General features: G+C 37.5%; 1 protein-coding gene across 4 annotated transcripts; it reads left to right on the top strand.

Moving 5' to 3' along the window:
• Positions 1 to 712: 712 nt before the first annotated feature.
• Positions 713 to 21,544, top strand: LBR (lamin B receptor; the record flags this gene model as incomplete). Of its 4 annotated transcripts, XM_084253043.1 has the most annotated exons (13): positions 713 to 880; positions 2,768 to 2,995; positions 5,733 to 5,816; positions 6,045 to 6,237; positions 7,289 to 7,485; positions 9,238 to 9,292; positions 12,291 to 12,482; positions 13,130 to 13,233; positions 14,138 to 14,263; positions 17,467 to 17,635; positions 20,005 to 20,085; positions 20,198 to 20,320; positions 21,384 to 21,544. In XM_084253043.1, 13 exons carry the CDS (start codon positions 716 to 718, stop codon positions 21,542 to 21,544), a joined length of 1,878 nt encoding a protein of 625 aa, XP_084109169.1. The 4 variants fall into 4 exon arrangements, with proteins under 4 accessions (XP_084109169.1, XP_084109167.1, XP_084109168.1 ...); XM_084253041.1 differs by lacking the exons at positions 2,768 to 2,995; positions 5,733 to 5,816 and having other exon boundaries at positions 716 to 880; XM_084253042.1 differs by lacking the exons at positions 6,045 to 6,237; positions 7,289 to 7,485 and having other exon boundaries at positions 716 to 880.
• Positions 21,545 to 21,884: the final 340 nt, after the last annotated feature.

The following is a 21,884-nucleotide window of genomic DNA, read 5'->3' as shown; positions in this document are numbered from 1 at the left end:
TGCCTTGTAGTCAGCCAAAAATATGGTCACCATAGGTGGGTGGCATTTTGCATAGTGCAAATCAATTGGTGCCTTCATGTGTTATCATAATTAATCTTAGTATCCATATGACATATACCATCTCTAAAAAGTAATGAGATGTGATGTAGAAAAAACAACCTCTGTATTATCCTAACTCTGTCATTCCATGCTGTCTATTTTAATACCCTCCGACAAAGTGGTTAATATCTTTAAGCTTTAGTTTTCTCATTTTTAAAATAAGGATTATTTATTTTATAAGATTTATTTTTATTTATCTATGCGTACAAGAACTGGGGTGTAGGCCAGAGGTGCGGGATGGAGGTGAGAAGATTCACCAGAGACAGAATAGGGTGCAGAATAGGCAGATCTATTGAAATACACTGCTGAGGGGAGCAGTGGGTGATACAGGAGAGGTCTGCTGGGCCATGTGGGTCAGCTCCCTGGCTTACCATCAAACTCATGCAGCAATGGCTGGCAATAGCTTGATAGTGCTGAGACTTTAACCCCTGCTTCACCATGGAGGCCCCAAAATGAGGGTTATTTTTTTCTCCAGAGTCCTTTCTGGCCCTACAATCTTGAACAGTTAAATTTTTTTGAAAGTTATATTTTTTTTTTCTCAAGCTATGAAAAAAGGCAAATGTGTATGCATTAACTCTCATTTTTTTTTTTAAACTATTCAGACTAATTTTTAAAAATGCCAAGTAGGAAATTTGCCGATGGTGAAGTGGTAAGAGGTCGGTGGCCTGGGAGTTCACTTTATTATGAAGTAGAAATTCTGAGCCATGACAGCAAGTCCCAAGTTTACACTGTAAAATACAAAGATGGAACAGAACTTGAATTGAAAGAGAATGATATCAAGGTAAGTGCCTCTTTGGCTTCCCAGAGCATATTTTTAGTAAGTGGGAAATAATTATTGGTTTGGTTTTCGGCTTTAGAGTGTTCAGTTTTGGCCTTTTGAAGGCAAAGGTCGTGGTCCAGAGTCAGACAGTGTTTTTGCCTCTGGCATGTATGAATGAGGCGTAGTACTCTGTCCTCAGGGAGAAGTATCTGGAGAAGACGGATACTTAACACTGGTCAGCTGCTAGGCCTACTACATTCTTTGATGGAAATTTGTCATGGGTGGTGTTGGAGCACATGAAGTGAGAGAAGGAGCACTGGGTTTCAGGGAAGGATTTCAGAGGCAGTGACACCTGAGCTGAACGCTGAGGACAAATGGGAGTAACTGGAGATTGAAGGGACAGCTTCTACAGAAGGCAAAGGCTTGGGGCAGGGGGATAGATAGGTAGTGCTGGAAGCCAAGTGTGGTAGGAGAAGGATTAAACAGGAATCAGAAGTGGATTAGTTTGCACTTCATCCTGAACAACAAATGTTTTTTTAAGTAAAATTTTATTTATTTACATTGGTTTACAATAATATATAAATTTCTGGAGTATGGTTTCACACCTTAGTCCGTATATAGGCCTTGCTTTACCCATCATCAAAATTCTTTTGCTGTTCCCACTATCGAATTGACCCCTCCCCTTCCCTCCCCTCCCCCCTTTTTGGTAACCAGCATTTTTTACAGTTACTTTTTGTTGTGCTTTGTTAGTTTTTTTTTGCCTTGTAATTGTCTTTTCATTGTGAATACCAACGAGAGTGTTCATAAATAATGTACGATTATTCAAGAGAATGGCATTAAATAATTTGACCCTAGCTTAGGGCTTTTTAACTACCTGCATAGGGCCTGGGCTTCAAAAAAATCTGATGTGTGATGTACAAATACTTACATAAAATATAATGAAAATGAATTAGTAGAAAACGGGAAAAAATTATGTACAAAATGAAAGCCTCAACTTTTTATTATCAGATTCACCAGACATAAAATTACTTTGTCAGAATGCTATAAAAATTTGTACACACCTATTCTGAATTTCACTCTTGTTGCAGAAAAGTAATAAACAGTTCTTGAACCCCCTAGCCTATTGGACCCTGTATGAGTGCTCTAGACAGTGATCAGCAATGTTTCTGAGTACAGAGACAGTAAATATTTTAGGTTTTATGGGCCCAATACTTTCTACACTGCTGGGGCAGCTCTAGACAATATGTAAGCTCCAGGCAATATGTGTGCTCCAGTAGAACTTTACTTATGGACACTGACATTTGAATTTCAGATAATTCTCACATGTCATGAAGTTTTACTCTTTTGATTTTGTTGGCGGTCACTTAAAAAATGTAAAGCTGTTTGTAGGTCATAGGTCCACCGCACAAAAAAGTGTGTGGGAGGAATTTGGCTTGGAGGGTGGTTTGCCTTTCAGGTCTTGGAAAATCCTGGACGAATAGTCTGGAGTGGGTGAGGACAGAGTTAAGACATTGTTAAGTAATTCAAATTTGTAAGCATTTTCAAGATCTGCCTGTGTAGTTTGTTCAGAGTGAAACTGTGGGACTAGTATTTTTAATTGTTCTTACGCTAATTTCTCTTGTCTTGTCAACTCAGTTTTAATCAATGTTAATTGTAACTCTTGTGTAGTTATTGGGAAAATGTATAGCTGATTGGTTTAGATACATTCATTTCATGGCAAAACTGTCAAAGAAAAATTAGGGATAGAAAGGCATCTTTTGACATTACCGTTTTTCCCCTGGCCTCATCTGATGGCTTTTTCTGGGATGGTTTCAGAGTTATTAGCACCATGTTTCTTTTTTCTTCTTTGGGCCTGTCTGCCCATATCATAATTTGTGGTAAAGCTCTTTACCTTCTCTTCCCTTCTAGCCTTTGACTTCCTTTAGGCAAAGGAAAAGTGGCTCCACTTCCAGTTCTCCCTCCAGGCGTCGAGGGAGTCGAGGTAGTAGAGGTAGTCGGTCAAGATCACGCTCTAGATCCCCAGGCCGGCTGCCCAGAAATCCCCGCAGATCAGCCTCAGCCTCAGCTTCGAAACAGCCAGATATTAAGGAAATGAAGAAAGAAGTGTTGGAAGTTACATTGACTCCACTGGTATTGGTAATTGTGTTTGGGAGATTTTTATCCTTACATAGTACTTTGTCTGAAACATAGTCTTCCTCTTCATGTATATATTTACTCAAATTATTTGCAATTAATAATATTAAAATGTCAGTGAAGTATCAAATCTAAGGTGATGACTAATACATGAAAATACATGAAAAATGAATATTCAGAAGAATAGAATTTAGGAAGCTTTTTATTTTATTTATTTATTTATTTTTTATTTTTAAAGATTTATTTATTTATTTATACAAGTACTGGGTACAGTCAGAAGTGCGGGAGGGTGAGAGAATTCACCAGAGCCAGAGTAGGGAGCAGAACAGGCAGACTGACGAAGTACACTGCTGAGGGGAGCAGTGGGTGCCGCAGGAGAGGTCTGCGTGCCATGTGGGACCCTTGCCCGGCAGCTGGGGATCGAACTGGTGCTGCAGAGGCTGCGGGCATCTTCGCAACCGCTGCACCATCAGGGAGGCCCTGGAAAGCTTTTTAAACACCAGTGAAAAAGAATGTTCTTAAGTTTCTAGAGTGCTGTTTACTATTGGGGTTTTTAAAAAACAGTGTTTAAATATAAAATAGGAATTGCAGGTTGAACTGAATATGTTTTTATATTATATAAAAGCTTATGTATGAAATGAGGCATAACTAAATTACAGAAACATTCATGTTCTCTTAGCATCGTTATATGTGATCACTTTCTTTAGTCAGAGATTATCATTCTAATGGAATTAGTTTTTACATATAAAGTTGGAAAAATCCTGGTTTGTAAAGCCTGTAGTACCCTACACAATGAGTATTTTAGATGGCAGACCAAATAGAAAATATTTTTAAGTAAATAGAATAGAATAAAGGTCATTTTAGTGAACTTGACATTACCTCCTTTCTAGGTAAAATGCACTCATACCTTTAATAAAAGATAATAAAAATCTTTAAAAACTAGATTATATACATACTACTTTGTAGTTTGGTTTTTAAATATTAAAATGTTGGGAACAATCTGTGTCATATTTTTTGCATTTTTGTTGTTGTATTGTTTGGATACTATAAGGTATATAGATATAATTGTTAAAGTTAGAACCCTTATTGATAGACATTCTACTTTTTTTCTTTCTAAATTTTTACTATTATCAATAAAAATTCTTATACAACTTCTGATACTTCCTTAGGGTAAGTTCTTACATGTGGATTTGCCAGGTCGGATGTATAGAGCAGATTTGAGGCTCTTCTACAAATTGCCAGATTTCTTCAAGTTTATACCCTATCAGTAATCTTTGAATACTGAAATCCTGTTCCAAGTATTACAGTAATATATTTTTTCCTAATATGATTATTGGGGATTTTCCACTTACTGTTTTAAAAAAGTTGCATTTTGGTAATTAATTACTGGTGAGTTTGAATATTCTGACTGTCAGTGAATGACTCTCTGGGTCAGGTGAGTCAGGTTAAAAGAATAGGTAAGGCATGTTGCTTTCTGTCACATTTCTTCTTTTTTTTTTTCTTTTTTTTTTTTTAGCATTCAGTGACCTTTATCTTTTCTAAAGTGTCACCTTTTTATAGTCCTGGCTAACCAAAGGCTAGAGACTGGCTTTGTTGCTCATTGGTGGAGTTCAGGACTCACCATGTACTGGAGTTGGGGGTGGTGTGTCACATGGGAAAAACAATACTTACAGTGCACTAGCTTTGAACATCATGTTACCTGTTCTAATTGATGGATCATGATCGCTTGCAATAATCCTTTCACAAACTCACTGTGTGAGTATCCTGTTAATTTGTAGTCAATACAGTTTAGGGTTGGCTAACTGTGTTACAGGATTACATTTGGGTTACTATAGATTATATATTAGACATTTGAATACTGAGAATATAGTTTTTTTGGTGGGTCCATTTGCTGCTAAATGACTCACAGGTACTTAGGTGAACCTAAAAAGTGTATGTCCAGTGTTGTTACTGCACATTTAGACCTTCATTGGAATTAAAACTTGATACTATATTAAAGCTGTGCTCTGCCAGCTATCCTCCCAAGGATGTGCTTATGTTTTATTTGTTTTCCTCCTGTTAGTTACTAGTTTTAGTTTATTAGTTTATTAGTGTTTATAGTTTACTGGGGCATATACAGCAGCAAAGTGACAGATTTCAGCCATGCATTGCCTAAAACATCTTTCGCAAGTCAAAGTATGATCCCTGTTCAGTCTGATGCTAAATTTCCTACGCTACTTGAAGAGTATGTACATTCAAGGAAAGAGACTGAGTTGAGAGAAGTTATAGGGACAGAAATTTGTGGTTAAGTAAAAACCACAGAGCCTGAGAACCAGAAATAGGTAGTTTGTCAGTCACTAGTAATGCTCATAAGTACCTATTATTTTATAATTTTCCATTAGTGGCAGTAAATGTCTTTTCCATTAATAATAGGAAATAATGAACTAATTTGTCAATTTTTACTTTACCTCTTATAAATATTAGAGTATCTGTTGTTGAGCAATGAAATTATAATATTTAGTCTAATTGCTTTGAAAAGATGAAAGGTTTATGTAGAAATCTACATTGTAAGACTCAAAAATTTAGTCTATTTTATTCCTTTTTGTTTTTGATAAAAGTTGGCTGAAACTCTTCGGAATTAAGGCGGTAGAAATCTTTATTGTTTAATTTCATAATAATAAACTTTACTGTCATGTTCCTTTTCAATTTAATTTTTCCATCATGTTCTTATGGTTAAAATCTTTTATGGTCTTCAATTTAGAAACCATTTGGAAACAGCATTAGCCGATACAATGGGGAGCCTGAGCACATGGAGAAGAATGACATACCCCACAAAAACACACAGGTCTGAAAGTTTTCATTTTCATCTCAGATAATTGTTTTCTTTGTTAAAGTGATTTCCCTAAAGAAGCACATTGAAAACCACAATATTTTCTTACAATCTTTTCTAAAATTCTGTCCTAGTATTTTTACTAGTATATAGCTATATTAAGATACTGAATTAGTTAATGTGGTACTATTAGTGATAATTATTGGCTACACTTATTTCATATAGTTTCTCTTTTTTCACTAGGAAAAATTCCATTTGTCACAAGAAAGTAGTTACATATCTACACAGCACAGCCTTCGTCCGAGAAGAGATGAGCTCAAATTAAAAGACATCGATTTTAAGGAAGAAAAAATTGTTACAAAAGGACCTCCATCATTGAGAACCTTTGAAGTGACACCCCCACAGAAGAAAGAGTTAGAATTTGGAGGAGTACCTGGTAGGCACCAGAATTGGGTTTAAGGAGGGCAAGCAGGGTAGGCAAGTGGTAGTTGTCATCAGGTGGACAGGAAAGGCCTTTCTCTGAAGAAATGTCACGCAGTCCAGGAAATGAGCTTGGGGAAGTAGGGGCAAGAGCCTTCTAGTTAGAAGGAACTGCAGGTGCAAAAGACCTGAGGTGGAGTATTTTTGAGGATTATTATAGAGTAGAAGGAGTGCTCATGCAGCTTTGTTTGAAATTTAGCAATCTATTACATGAGTAGAGACATGTAAAAGAAATGAAAAAGGCAAGGCTAACATGACTGTTGTAAATAGGAGAGATGGTGAATTATCAGAAACACAGGAATCTGCTAATAATCAACCCTGAGGCAACAGGGCCTGTCTTGGGCAGGAGCAGTGAGCTGAAGCTACATGCATAAAGTTAAGTCATAGAGTCTACCTGCTAGACAGGTTGAGTGTGAAGGTCAAAGACCGTCAAGTCTTCAAAAACTTGGGATTATTAAGTAGGTGGAGCTGGTGAAATTTAATGAGCTAGTAAAAGAAATGGAATGCGAAATGTTTGAAAATCTTGCCTGGCTTAATCACTTTGTATTTTGTAAGTGATAACGCTTGGCAGCTGGGCTGTTAAAGTTAGTATCCAGCAGCACTTAAAATCTGTACATATGTTCCACGAATGTGATATTATTTTAATTGTTAGAAACTTCGAGACCTAAAACTATTTTAAACTTTGGCTAATAACTTTTATATGTTCTGATTTTTGATTTGTTGGAGTTCTAATACATTTGCGTAGTGGATGGATTATAAATGTAGAATTTGGTTTCTAAAGTGTAATTTAGTTAGACATCTGCTGGTTTACCACTTTAATGTCCTTGATTACTTGTCCACTGGATTTGACAGGTAGAGAATAGGAGTTATTTGATGTACATTAGAAATGGACTTAAATAGCTAGCCAGACTTGAAATTTGACCTTAAGAAAACCCAATGATTCTTTAAAAAAAATAAATAAAAGGGGATTGAAGTTTGAGCCTTGAATATGCACTGCTTGTTTGCAGGTGTGTTTCTCATCATGCTTAGCCTGCCTGTCTTCCTCTTCCTGTTGCTGTTGATGTGTAAACAGAAGGATCCCAGTCTTCTGAATTTACCACCTCCTTTGCCAGTTTTTTCTGACTTATGGGAACCCAAAATATTTGGGGTTTATCTACTCTGGTTTTTCCTTCAGTCTCTATTCTACTTACTCCCAATAGGGAAGGTAAGTTTTTGTTATGGCATAATATTGTGAGATTTTCCTTCCTCCTCTTGTTTACATAAAGAAATGTACAGTAGTTTCAAGGTTATGAGTTGTTTTTAGTTATAACTACTGAAAACAAAACTTTAGTTTATTAAGCCATTACTTTTCTATCATTTAACACTTGCTTATTAAGCAGAACTTTAAAGTCCAATTGAGGTTTTTGTGTAACCTTCCAAACCAAATAGGAAAGAATAAGTTATTTTGTAAAATAGCTTGACTAATGGGAGAGTTTGTTGGTAAAGAAATCACCCTGTCTGAAAATTCTAGTTTCAGACACAGAATTTTAAATTATTAATGAACTTTTTTGTATCTTTTACTTTTTTTTCTTAATGTGGTGAATTCCAGACATTTTTTGTCAGCAACATTTTTGTTCTTTTAAAACTCACACAGTGTATTTAAAGTTTGTTCTCATTGCTAAGTGTAGTTTTTCTTTTAGTAGAATACTTCAACTTGGATATATTTAAAGGAACATGAGATTCTCTAAACAATAAATAATTCACTTAGAGATCTTATTCTAAGGACTTTGCAAGTTTATCAACTATCTGTAAACCAAAGGGTCAGTTTTATTAGAATAGGCAAGTGCCAACGATAAGAGGGTAGAACTACAATCTTTAAACATTTTGGAATCTAACCATAATTTTATGGACTCTTGTAAGGATTTTTGTGATGTGGAACTTTAGGCATTTTATGGTAAAACTGCAATAAAAATCACAAATTGAGATTAACATAGGATATGACTCATTTAAACTAGGTAATATAAGCAATTTTGATAGTTAAGAATTTTGTATATGTGTAGTCACAGACTAAAACCCAACATAATGTTTGTTACTTTTAGTAGCTAGGGATTGATAGAAATTAGCATGTGGGGTTTTACTAATCCTATGATCTCAAACAGGTATTAAATTTCTTCTGGGTGCCCCTTTCATAGCTAATGCAAGAGTAAAGTAGTTTAGCCCAAAGAGAAGTGATACCGTCTTAGTATTTTACAGTTGAAAGTGAGTTGTAACATTTTTGAATAGTTACTTTGGGGAGTAAAAATGTGACTTGCTGCTGCAAGTATTTTTAATATGATTCTTTCAGCTCAAGTTGTGTATTTCTTGAGTACCTTTTGTATGGATGTCTATCTCTGTACTGAATGCTGTGGATGGAAGAGATGAAATGATCTTACACATGCTCACAATTTCTTATAGGAGATAAAAAAATGACATGAAATGATTGAATAATTAGGTGAACATATATTTAGATAGTAGAGCAAGTAAATATATAAATACATATTAACTATCACATGGGCTAGAGTGGATTGGGAAAGTAGGTAAAGCCTGATTGAAAAGAACCTCGCAAATGTAAGACAAGAAACCTGTATTTTATTTTGTAAGTAGGGTGAAGTTATGGAAGATTTTTGAATTAGAGAGCCAGTAGATATTTTAAAGCACATTTAGTCTTGTGGCACATGGGGTGGTTTGAGGAAGGGTGGCTATTACAGTCAGTACACTGAAAGGTTATTATTAGATTTAAATTTAAGATATATTCCTGAAGGTGGAATTACTTCATCGAAGAGTATGCTGTTGAGATTTTTGAAACTTGAAGCTAAATTTCCCTATTAAAAGATGATCTCCTCCATGGGCATGTTGAAATTTAAGTACTATTAGAAGACATAGATACGATGGTCAAGTGTTGTGCTTTTTAAATTAAAAAAAAACTTTTTCTTTTAAGGTTGTGGAAGGGACACTTCTCACTGATGGAAGAAGACTCAAGTATAGATTAAATGGTAATTTTTTTTGAAAAACTCATGTTGATAGCTCAAATGTTTGAGCATAGTACACTTTAAACTGTCAAAAGCTGATTACACTAGAGTAGAAAAATAGTAAATTTTCTCTTACTTTGAAGGACATGCAAATAAACTGCTTATATCTGTAGCCAACATGTAACAGTTATGCTGTGTATAGTAACATAGCCCCCCAGTCATTCTTTCCCATTATCCAGCCTTATTTTTTAGGAGCATTTACCGCTAGTTATAGAAATCTGTTTTTTGTCTTATGTATTTTATTCTGATTCATCACTATGACTTAAAAAGTCCTGCACTGATTGTGGGCTTCATGCTCTCAGGTAGCCACTGGACCTTTGCTCCACCACTGACTTCCAATCTTAGTCTTGGATAAGTTTCTTTGATATATTCAGAGTGCTTTTGCCTGGAAACCCCCCAAATATCTGATAGTGCTTGCTTCATTCCTGTTGCATCTGTGCGCAGGGAAGCCTCAGATCCCTTTCTCTCCTGTTTTGTTAGGAGTATGTGAGAACAGTCCAACTTTGCCACATGAAGATTTTGATAAAGTGCAAGTAACTTGCCTTTAAGAAATGTATGGCTAGTTTATCCTTAAACAATTTTTCATGTTAACTAGATTGAGTAGACATTTATTTGCCTTTTCTTGGAATTTACATTATAAATTTTAATTCTTGACCTTTTTTTTTAACCTGTCATTGCTTACCTTTCTAACTTTGGATACTTTTTGTTCAGTGTCTTATCTAGAATCCACTCTATTTGAAATTGGTCTACTGTACTCTAAAAAGGAAGCCAAAGATAATTTAGATCTGCCTTCTGCCTTTTGTGCCGAGAATGTAAAGCATCAAATTGAGCTCAGTATCTGGCCCATCGAATTTGCTGTTACTGTTACTGTTATTTACTTTTACTGAATTCCTTGTTGCTGGAACCAGGTTTAGAATCGCTGTGTCTCTTTTTTCTATCACTGTCTCTGTCTTACTCTCTTGCCTTGCAGATCCAGTGAGACTGAGTCTGGGAGGGTGGAGTGTTTAATATATTGCCATCAGGTCTGTTGATATTAGTGTTTCATGGGATTCCTTCTAGTGTATGATTTACTGTATTACTTTTCTAAGTGATTTCATACTTGTGAGTGCAGTACCTGGACTTGGAACTGTTAGAGAGCCAGTTGGCAGTGGCTGGATTGGTTGTTTGATCCTTTTAAATATTTCCTTATCTGGTTGCTCTGGCTCTGGTATAAGATTTCTCTTCATGAGATTTTGGTGTTACAAACTAAAGAGATTTCTTTTTTTTTTTAAAGATTTATTTACTTTTATATAAGAGCTGGGGTACAGGCCAGAGGCACGGGAGGGTGAGAGGATTCACCAGAGACAGAGCGGGGAGCAGAACAGGCAGAGGACAGAAATACACTGTTGAGGGGAGCAGCGGGCACCATAGGAGAGGTCTGCCACGCCATGTGGGAATCTCCCTGGCCTGCCAGGAATCAAACCGGAGCGGCAGAGGCTGCGGACAGCTTCACAGCGCTGCGCTCAACCCGCTGCACCACCGGGAGGCCCACAAACTAAGGAGATTTCTAAGACATTCTGAAAGATGATTTTAAATCCACATAGGCTAGAGGGTAAGAAATGCTTTGTAATTCTTTTTTTTAATATTCACACATTTTCTGAGAGTTAAGTAAATGTTCAGAAAGTTAAAGGAAAAGTTACAGAAGTTCAGAGTGACACTTTTGAATAAGCCTGATATGTGGAAATGTAGATTTAAATAATAAATCAGAGGGTCTCCCCTTGTGGCTCAGGTGGTTGAGCACAGCGCTGTGAAGCTGCCTGCAACCTTTGCATTATTGGTTTGATCCCAGCTGGCCGGCAAGAATACCACATGGCGTGGCAGACCTCTCCTGCCTCGCCTGCTGCTCCCCTCACAAGTGTATTTCAGTCACTCTGCCTGTTCTGCTCCCCACTCTGTCTCTAGTGAATCCTCTCACCCTCCCACGCATCTGGCTAGTACCCTGGTTCTTGTATGCATGAATAAATAAATCTTTAAAAAAAAAAAAAGAGGAAATAAAAAATAATAAATTAGAGATCACTATTTCACTTTATAAAAGTTTTGATTTTAGAATTCTTTTATAATTAATAGCTACCTCTTTTATGTGTTTGACTGATTATCCAATTGTAATTTGACAACTTACTCAGAACGCAGCCCTTGGAGGCACTGAACTCCTGAAATGAAAGCTATTTCCTTAGCTAAAAGAAAAAACCAGATAGCCTGTCAGTGTGCTCATTCACTGCGCTGGTCGACCAAAGCAGGGTGCACTTGGAACAAGAGCTCCTCTATGAACCTCATGGTTTGTTTTTTTTTTTAAATTTGGAATTGTGTGTGAAAGTCTCTGGGTCCACAGACCCTATCTGATGTCCCCACCAACTCGAGCCCCTCAGTACCTGCCTAGCCTCAGGAATATTTGTGTTGTGGCCACCGCTTTGAGGGCAGGGTCTTAAGATATGTGTTTGGGATGGTAAAAATATTACCAGGATCTTTTGAAACCATTATTGATTTAAGTTATTTCAAGTAAAAATATTTATATTTTGATGCTTACCAGAATTGCCCTAAAGACTCTAAAATCTGTGATCCATTTCTGTTAGTAGTTAGCCATTTGACTTTGGGTCTGAGAGTTTGAATTATGTCAATTTGAGGTTCTTTGCAGCTTTCTAATAGGGGCTTTCTGTGTACTTTTCAGCTTAATTAAAAGCAGGTAACGACTACTCACAATGAAAAAGAACAACTTAGTATGTCAGAATATATGAAAAATTGTGTGAGAGATACACAATATCTGTATTGAAGATTAGCCCTCAGAGGCATTGTTCACGTATTATGTGTATTTGACTTGAAAAACGGAATTAAGACTTTTTAAAATAGCATTACATTGTTTTATGATGGTGTGAATCTCATGTGAACCCTGGGCTAATGTGAATATTTTGCCTTTTTCTTTTTTAAGGATTCTGTGCTTTCATCCTGACATCTGCAGTGGTTGGAGCTTGTCTCTACTGGCGCATAGACCTGAATTATGTATACCGTCATTTCCTTCAGCTTGCATTCGCAGCCACTGTTTTTGCTGTGGTCTTGAGTGTGTATCTCTACACCCGGGCTTTGAAAGCATGCCGGGATGAGTTGTCGCCTGCAAGCTCTGGTGAGCAGGGTAGAAATTGTGTCATGAAAGCATCCTATAGCCCTTTAACAGCCGTTTCTACGCTTGTGTAGATTGCTTTTCTTCTAGCTTCAGTTTCTGAGAAATGAAGAGAAATAAGAAAAAAAAGATGATATTTCTTAAAAATTTAAAGGAAGAAAGTATGTTTCATTTTTATCTCCCTCACACTTTCCTATTTTACTATTAGTCACTTGCTACAGAAAGACATTTTAGGAACTTAGAGTAACATTTTAATAATGTTAGTAGCATTACAATGTATGATTAGTATTTTTTTGTCTAAAGTAGTAAATATCCTTAAAAAAGACCCAGTAAAACAGAGGATATAAATTGGTTGATAAAATATTTAAACATTTGAATAATTAAATTGCTTATTTAAAAAATTTTGAGTCAACATTTTTTAAAAAAATCTCCAGGTCTCTTAAAATCGGGATTTGTCCCCACAGACTCCCATTGTGTGTAGCAGGATAGATACTTCCAGATCCAGCCACATCCCCACCCTACCTCTTAAACCCCTCAGTCAAGCTCTTGAATGCAATTGAGTTATGACCCCTGGATATTAGACAATCTTGGAATTGTGCCTCATAATTGGGTTTGGAATTCTGTTTGGGTAAAAACTTTTCCCTTCTCAGGAAATGCCATCTATGATTTCTTCATTGGCCGTGAATTAAATCCTCGGATTGGTAATTTTGATCTCAAATATTTTTGTGAATTGCGCCCTGGATTGATTGGATGGGTATGTCTTTTTTTTTTTTTTAAATTTCATTTTAGTAGTACAAATTAGTCTTGCATTTAGAAAGAAATGTTAAATTAAAATGAAATATGTTTTGGGGAATAATTATAGCTTTCCATAAACCTGCCTACTTAAAGCCAAATATTTTCTTACTGTAAATATAGTACAAAGTAAAATGCCCTGTTAAATATTACTAAAAATTAAAGGATTTATTTCATTTTGATTATATCAGTTTGTATTTGTGTAGGAAAGTGATAGGGTAGATGAATTCGTGTAAGAAGAAAAAGTATTTTTTCACCTCCAGAAAAAAATTTTTGATCTAATTTGTCTTGTAGGAGAGTTGTAAAAATTGAGTGCCCTTGTTTCTCCTAGTCTTCTCCCAGTGTTAATATTTGGCATAACCATAGTAAAATTACCACATTAACATTGTTACAGTGTTGTTATCTAAACCCATAGATCTTATTTAAGTTTCACCAGTTTTTCCATTGTTGACCTGTTTCTGTTCCAGGGTATTCTATGTGGTTCCACAATGTCTTTTATTTTTATTTTGTCTTAGTCTCCCCTAGTCTGTAATACTTGCTTTAGTCTTTCCTTGTCCCTCATGATCTTGACAGTATGAAGAGTATTGTTCAATTATTTTATAAGAGAGTCCCGTAGTTTGAGTTAGTCCAATGTTTTTTCTGGACTGGAGTGAATTTTTTACAAGAATGTTATAGAAATAATCTGTCTTCAGTGCATCATATCAAGGGATTTGTGATGTTGATGTGCCTAGTTACTGATGGTAATTACTTGGTAATGTACTATCTGCAGGTTTCTCAGCTGGGAGTTATCATCTTTACCTCTGTGGTTGCTAATGATCCTCAGAGAGGTACTTTGGAGACATACTTGTTCCTTTTTTTTTTTTCAGGTGGTTATTAACCTGGTGATGCTTTTGACTGAGATGAAGGTATATAATCGTGCTGTCCCATCCTTAGCAATGATTTTGGTTAACAGTTTCCAGCTTGTATACGTAGTGGATGCTCTCTGGAATGAGGTAATTAATTTTAAGAGCAGATGCCTTGGCATCAGAAAGCTTTGCATATGGGTGAGTGACCTGACTTCTCTGACCCTCTGCTGCTTACACATGAAGTGAGGGGAATACAACCTTGCCTGCAGGGTTTGCGAGCATTAGATGAGATGTTGGTCCATGGGTTGTATTCTGCTAACAATGAGCACCAACAGATGGTAAGAGATTTGGTGATTAGATGACTAGAGACTTGGTGATACTTCTGTGTATATCAGCTGCTCTTTTAGGTGCTAAATATTTAAGCTCTGTGGACTTTGGCTTTGTGGATGTGACTGATTCCTATAAATAGAATTTAATTTCTTAATTACTATATGAAAATAGATGGATAATCAAATTAGGATAGTGTCTTTTGGATTGTGAAGAGGAAGTTAGTTCTTAAATCATGGTAAGATATTTTATGGTTGATGGTTCATTCAAAGTACAAAGAATAGTGCTGATGAAATGGACATAAAATCAGAAGTGATGACACATTGAAGAAACCAGTTTAAATAAAGTTAAGTTCCTAATGTATGGCTTTTCCCAAACATTGATAAGCCATTGTCCTTTTCTGTTACTTGGAGATTGGTAAGTATTTTGCTAATCTTCTATGTCTTAGCTAAACAGATTAAAAATTATTTTTTCCTCAGGCCTGTTTTACAGTACTTTTTATTAATTTATTGCTGGGTTTGTAATCATCTCCAAATTCCAAGTTGAGTTATCTTTCAATTATAAAAACAAAATTGGCAGCCTATATTATAATGTTCCAAAACAAGTTTCCATGGTAGTCTGTTAACATTTTTAGAGAGGGTTCCTCTCCTTTGTGTAGAGGCATTTTTAAAAAAACTCTTTTATTTGCTTACCTTCCTCGCCCCTGCCCACCCCCCAACACACAGACTAGTCTTTGATTTTGGCCTTACATGGAGGATCACAGAGAATAGTCTTTGAAAATGACTTTGAAAACTCAATTTTTTTTTAAAATTTATTTATTTATTTACTTATTTATTTATACAAGCACTGGGTACAGTCAGAAGCGCGGGAGGGTGAGAGAACTCACCAGAGCCAGAACGGGGAGCAGAGCAGGCAGAAGGACCGAAGTACACTGCTGAGGGGAGCAGCGGGCGGCAGGAGAGGTCTGCGTGCCATGTGGGACCCTCCTCCGGTGGCTGGGGAGTAGTGAGGGATCGAACCGGCGCTGCAGAGGCTGCGGGCAGCTTCGCAACCCAGCGCTCAACCGCTGCGCCACCAGGGGAGGCCTGAAAACTCAATATTTTGATAGTCTTTGTTTTTTGGGGGGAGAATTAGCACCTCTGAGGTAAACAGATCTCAGTTACAAGTAGTCAAATTACAAATTCTTGTTGAGCTTCTACCATATAACACAGACCTAGGCTTGGAGCTACATAGATGTTTATAGCATCTGATACGGAGTCCTCTAAAAATTCTAGGTCTGCGCAAAGTTAAATATGCCAAATGATATTTCACTGTTGCTTTATCACCTCAGATTTTTTTTTAAGCTTCCTTTCTGAAACTTTTCAACTGATCAGTGATTCTTTCCTTCTGGTCTCTTCCTTCTAGATTTCTGTACTATTGTGGTAGTCACTTTTTAAGGGGCTTAGAAATTAATATTTTTCTAGAGATTTAGCCAAACATTGACTTTTCTTAGTTAACAGAAAATGTTTGCATACTGAGGCATTTTTAACAGGTAGAGGGTTGGAGTTGGGATGTTAGTATTTTTCTGTGTGCTATGAGTATCTCAGCAGGTGGTAAACTTGAGGACAGAACTGCAGTGTGTGTTCTTTAGCATCTGGCATGCTGCTGGGCAATTAGCAGATGCTTAGTAATTTTATTAGGCTGGTTGATTGAAATTCAGCTATATATGAACTGTAAGAAATTGAGAATAGTGTTTAAATATAAATAACCCTTCATCTGAGCCTTTGCTGGGCTGTCCTCAGCCCTGAAGCCTTAGGAACTGGGCTGGGCTGAGGGTCCTGTCCAGTACCAGGAGCTCATACCTTGTTTCTCATTCTCGGCCACATCCAGTTATCACTGCATCTGCCTTTTAATCCATTCTCATCTTTTTAAGAAAATCACCTTTAACTTGTTTTGGCCTAGAAAACCAGATTGCAGGTCTTGAGAATCTGTGCTTAAGACTTGACACTCTTGACTAAAGAGTCAAGAGTCACAGAGAGAAGAGACAAGAGTCACAAAGAGAAGAGACAAGAGTCACAAACCCTAGAGACCCACTGGGTTTGTGATATTCATTTTTCTCATCCTGATCATTTTGCTTTCTTTCTGAGGGAAAGATGTTCTTTGGAGGTGTCACTTTTTCTTTAACCTAGAACATTGACTCTCCAACCGAACTTAAACTAGCTAGTTTTTCTTCTACATTAGAGTACGTTCTGAAGTTTTAAAATAACTTCAGGTCTGACATTGTGAGTTTTGACTTTGGTGGTGTCTCACAGTCTAGAGTCTGGCCCTCAGGCATCCAGGTTCTGATGTCATCTGGCTACTTGTTCATGCTAACCAACTCCCACAAGAGCAGGCATTCATGTCTATTAATTTACCATAAGAGGTAAAGCAGGTAGTTTACCTTGTTGCCAGATATTTATTTTCTGATTTTTCTACATGAAAAGCCAGATTGTGATCAGAAATTGGGCTGATGCCCATGAAATTGAAACAAAGGGAGTTGGTATCTCTTATGCCTTCAATAGTCAGACTTTGAACCCTTAGTCTTTGGCAGGGAGTATGCTAGTTGCTGGTGTGGCCCAGGTGATATGTCAAGTGGAGAGAGGGTGCTCTGGCCAGCTGCAGACATAACACATTTGCTTTAGTCTACCAGCAGGTGGTAGCATTTGGGAATACCCAGTCTGCTGGGGTGGAGTCAAGAAGCAGCAGCTTCAGTGAGGTTGAGGAAGGGTATTCAAACTGGAGAGGGAACTACCTGGAAAAAGGCATGGCAGCATAAATGTTTCTGAGACCTCTTATTTTAGGATCTCTGACTGAGACTGACAGGAGCTGAAGCTGGCAAAATGACTTAGTGTGATATACATGCCAAGAAACATATCTCCCCCCACAAAGAACTTTTCATTGCTTTATGTATTTGACTATAAACTAGTACTTTTTTTGGATACTTTAAATTTAGAAGTTTTTCTCCCCCAAAATTTTGTAAAAAATTTTTTCCCCTCTTTCCACAGGAAGCATTATTGACAACCATGGATATTACCCATGATGGATTTGGATTCATGCTGGCTTTTGGAGATTTAGTGTGGGTTCCGTTTATCTATAGCTTCCAAGCCTATTATTTAGTCCATCATCCAAATGAAGTGTCTTGGCCAGTGGCTTCTCTGATTATTGCTTTGAAATGTGAGTATTAATTTTATTCTCTGTATATTAAATGGTAGGTACTGAGTCTGTTTTGTTCTCATATCTACATATTTGTAACATGCCCTTTTCAATAGCCAGTTAGTTCAAGTTTGAAGTAATCTCTTATGGGTGAGTAATAAAATGATTCTTGTATCTTGCAAAGAGAATGAAGACTATATACTCAGATTTTTAGTAGATTTCCAAACATAGTTTTAAACAATTCATTTTGTTCTTAAATTTAATACATTTAAATTAATTTACAACTTAACTGTTTTAATAATGATTTTTTTTTAAATTGGGTACCTATTTTCGGTAGACCTCTTTTTTTTTTTTTTAAAGATTTATTTATTTATACAAGAACCGGGGTACAGGCCAGATATGTGGGTGGGTGAGAGGACTCACCAGAGACAGAGTGGGGACCAGAACAGGCAGACTGACAAAATACACTGCTGAGGGGAGCAGCGGGTGTGATAGGAGAGGTCTGCTGCGCCATGTGGGACCCTCACCGACTGGCTGGGATCGAACCGGCGCTGCAGAGACTGCGGACAGCTTCACAGCGCTGCGCTCAACTGCCTGCACCACCAGGGAGGCCCTCGATACACCTCTTTAAAAATAGGAAGGTTTTCTTACCTTCATAGAGTTTATATTCTAACAGGAGAAGTAAGACTCAAGCACTGCTCCAAGGCCTATGGAAGAGTGCTAGAAGAGGAAGTTAGAGACAAAGTTTGATGGGAATTTAAAGTAAAGAGAACTCTCCGGGGAATATCGGTGTCAACTTATTGAAGAATGCAGTGTTTGATTTGAATTTTTGTGGGCAAAAGTGGAATGGGGAGATAGGTGAATTAAACAGGGGGAGCAAACTCAACAAGGGAGAAGTGTGGGAAAGTACAAGCCATGCTTGGAAGAGCCAGGCGAAGTGTTTTGGCTTGAGCTAAGATCCATAAAGGGCAATGGTGGATTCCTTGGAGATGGCTCTTCTTTCATGGCACTGTTTATTCCACACCTCCACCGGAGGCTGGGTGTGGAAAACTAACATTGAACTTCAAATACAGCTCATTTTGACCATTAATTGGTATGCATGGAAGAAGAAGAAGCCAAAATATTTGTTTAAATTAAAATTTAGTTTTGGGCCTCCCTGGTGGTGCAGGCAGTTGAGCGCCGCACTGTAAAGCTGTCTGCAACCTCTGCAGCATGGGTTCGATTTCTGCCGGCCGGTGAGAATCCCACATGGCGAGGCAGACCTCTCCTGTCTCACCCACTGCTCCCCTCGGCAGTTATTTCGTCAGTCTGCCTGTTCTGTTCCCCGCTCTGTCACTGGTGAATCCTCTCATACTCCCGCGCATCTAGCCTATACCCCAGTTCTTGTATAAAAATAAATAAATCTTAAAAATAAAATTTAGTTTCATCATTAGTCCAGCTGCCCTTGTCAGCCATGCTTATATATTATTCCAGATAGTATTTTACAGTTAAAATAGGGAGTGGTGAGCCTCCCCAGTGGCGTAGTGGATTGAGTGCCATGCTGTGAAGCTGTCTGTATGTAGCCTCTGCAGTGTGGGTTTGATTTCCTGCCGGCCAGGAAGAAACCCACATGGTGCGGCAGACCTCTCCTGTCTTGCCCGCTGCTCCCCTCAACAGTGTCTTTGATCCATCTGCCTGTTTTGCTCCTCGCTCTGTCTCTGGTGAATTCTCTTACCCTCCCGCGCCTCTGACCTGTACCCCAGTTCTTGTATAAATAAACAAATCTTTAAAAAAAAATAGGGAGTATTGTTATTTCTTACAATGAAGCTGAAAATAGGGAGTGGTCTTATTTCTTACTACTTCATTGAGGCAGTATAATAGTTAATAGTGATATGTCAAGGCTGATTTTGAAATAAAACTGCTAACTTGTAGACTTACAATGGGATCCTGCATGTATTTGTGTGCAAGATATTAGTGACTCGGAGATCTGGTTTTATTAAAATAGTGTTCATGTTATTAGTGGGCAGCATAACTAACAGATGAGATACCCTTGAGATACCCTCTATTCTGGACTATGCTGGACTCTAGTATGAATTCTATTGTATTGTGGCCAGTATTACATCTTATTCACAAATGTAACTATTTGTTAGTTTTGTCTAGGGTCTTCCCAGGTGGATGATGAGAACACTATGGTTGTAAGGTTTCAGTGTAGTTTTCTTCATTTAATCTTCTGAGATTGAGAGGTTTTGAATTGTTCTTAAGTAATCAAACTATTCTGTACTTTGGAAGCTTCTTTAGAAGTTAGAATAATTTATAAGTGAAATTAGAATAATTTCCAAGTAAAGTTGAAGATGCCTTTAAATAATTGACTGTATCTAAGTTGTTAACATGAAACTTTAAAAAAATTACAGTTTGTGGATACATAATCTTCCGACGGGCAAATTCACAGAAAAATGCATTCCGGAAAAATCCCACTGATCCAAAGCTTGCGCGTAAGTGTTAGTTTATATTTACACTATTATTTTACATTACTTTATTTGTATTTACATTTTATGTTTTCGTTTGTATAGAGATCATTAAAATAATATTTGTATTTTTATGTAGATTTAGAAACCATTCCTACTTCAACGGGAAAAAATCTTCTGGTTTCTGGATTGTGGGGCTATGTTCGTCATCCCAATTATTTGGGTGATCTCATCATGGCCCTGGCGTGGTCTCTCCCATGTGGTAAGTAAAGAAGCATGTGCTAAATGCCTGCTTGGTGTGTGTGTGTCCTTTGATGGGACAGCGCAGGCAGAGTTGCCGTGAGTCCTTCTGCCCTGTTACACTTTAGGGCCATCATGGCGGAAGTTCCTCCTGACCTGGGTGCTGTGCTCTGAGCATGCAACCCTTCATTATCTCGCTTCTGAGGAGAATTAGGAATTCACAGAGCCTGAACTTTTCCTCAAAATTTCTAATTGCAAAATTTTCAGTTTTAAACTATGCCTGAAAGCTTTTTTTTTTTTTTTTTTAAGATTTATCTATTTATGCATACAAGAACTGGGGCACAGGCCAGAAGTGTGGGGGGTGAGAGGATTCACCAGAGGCAGAGCAGGGAACACAACAAACAGATTGACTGAAATACGCTGCTGAGGGGAGCAGTGGGCGACACAGGAGAGGTCTGCTGCACCATGTGGCTTGCTCCCTGGCCGGCCGGGGGTTGAACTTGTGCTGCAGAGGCTGCAGATTGCCTCATAGTGCGGTGCTCAACCTCTTGTGCCACCATGGAGGCTCTGAAAGCTTTTTTTCTAAGCAGAATATATGGACATAAATTTTTATTCATGACTCCATTGTACATAGATTCTGAAAAACTTCAGTTCTTAAGAAGACAGTTCTGTTTTGTCTGTGTTTTACACCAGTGTGGAAGGGACTGTGGTGCAGGCCTGCAGGCTTGGTGAACCCTGCTCTGCCGTACCCCACCCCACCCTGCAATGGGGGTTGGCAGTGTTTTTCATTGAGGGGTGGAGGGAAAAATTGGGGAGATTTGCTTTATATATGAAGACAGATATTCTGCTAGTGATGGGTTTTCATAATGGATTAATCACTCCTCTTTGAATAACTTTCAGTTCAAATACTGCCTTCTGCCACATGGTAGTGGGATCCTATTAATCAGTTTATCTGCTTTCCTCGTTATTGGAAAAAATGAAATCTTATGGTTCATATTTAGAGGATTTGTGGAAAAACAGGAAAAATTTAATATTGTGTAGTAATAATAAAAACACCTAGCGCTATTTACTGTTGTTGTCTACAGGTTTTAATCACATTCTGCCTTATTTCTACGTGATTTATTTCACCGCTTTGCTTGTCCACCGAGAAGCACGTGATGAACAAATCTGCAGGAAGAAGTACGGCCTGGCTTGGGAGAAGTACTGCCAGCTTGTGCCCTACCGCATATTCCCATACATTTACTGATTCTGCTCTGGTGCATTGTCACAGGCCCTGCCATTTGACTTCCATTTGCAAAAACAAGAAAAATCCAAAATGAAATAGCCTTCTTTCATTGCACTGACAGGATCTTTAAGTTTTCTTTTCTTTTTGAGTCAGGACTATAGAGCCAAGTAATAAATCTTTTACTATGCTGAACTTATTTTTATTAAATCATAACAGTTAACAACAGGGAAGATTGTTGGAATCTGTATTCCAATAGGAAAGTTTTGATCCTTAAAAATCTGGAAACAGTCTTATAAATGCACTGAAAAGAATACTATTCACATTTATGATTTTGATTGCTTTTCAACTATTTGTTTTCTTG

The sequence above is a fragment of the Talpa europaea genome, assembly GCF_964194135.1.
Source record: "Talpa europaea genome assembly, chromosome: 14".
NCBI classification, from domain to species: Eukaryota; Metazoa; Chordata; class Mammalia; order Eulipotyphla; family Talpidae; genus Talpa; species Talpa europaea.
The sequence above is the reverse complement of the archived record's forward strand: the minus strand, read 5'-3'. Positions and strand labels throughout refer to the sequence as shown.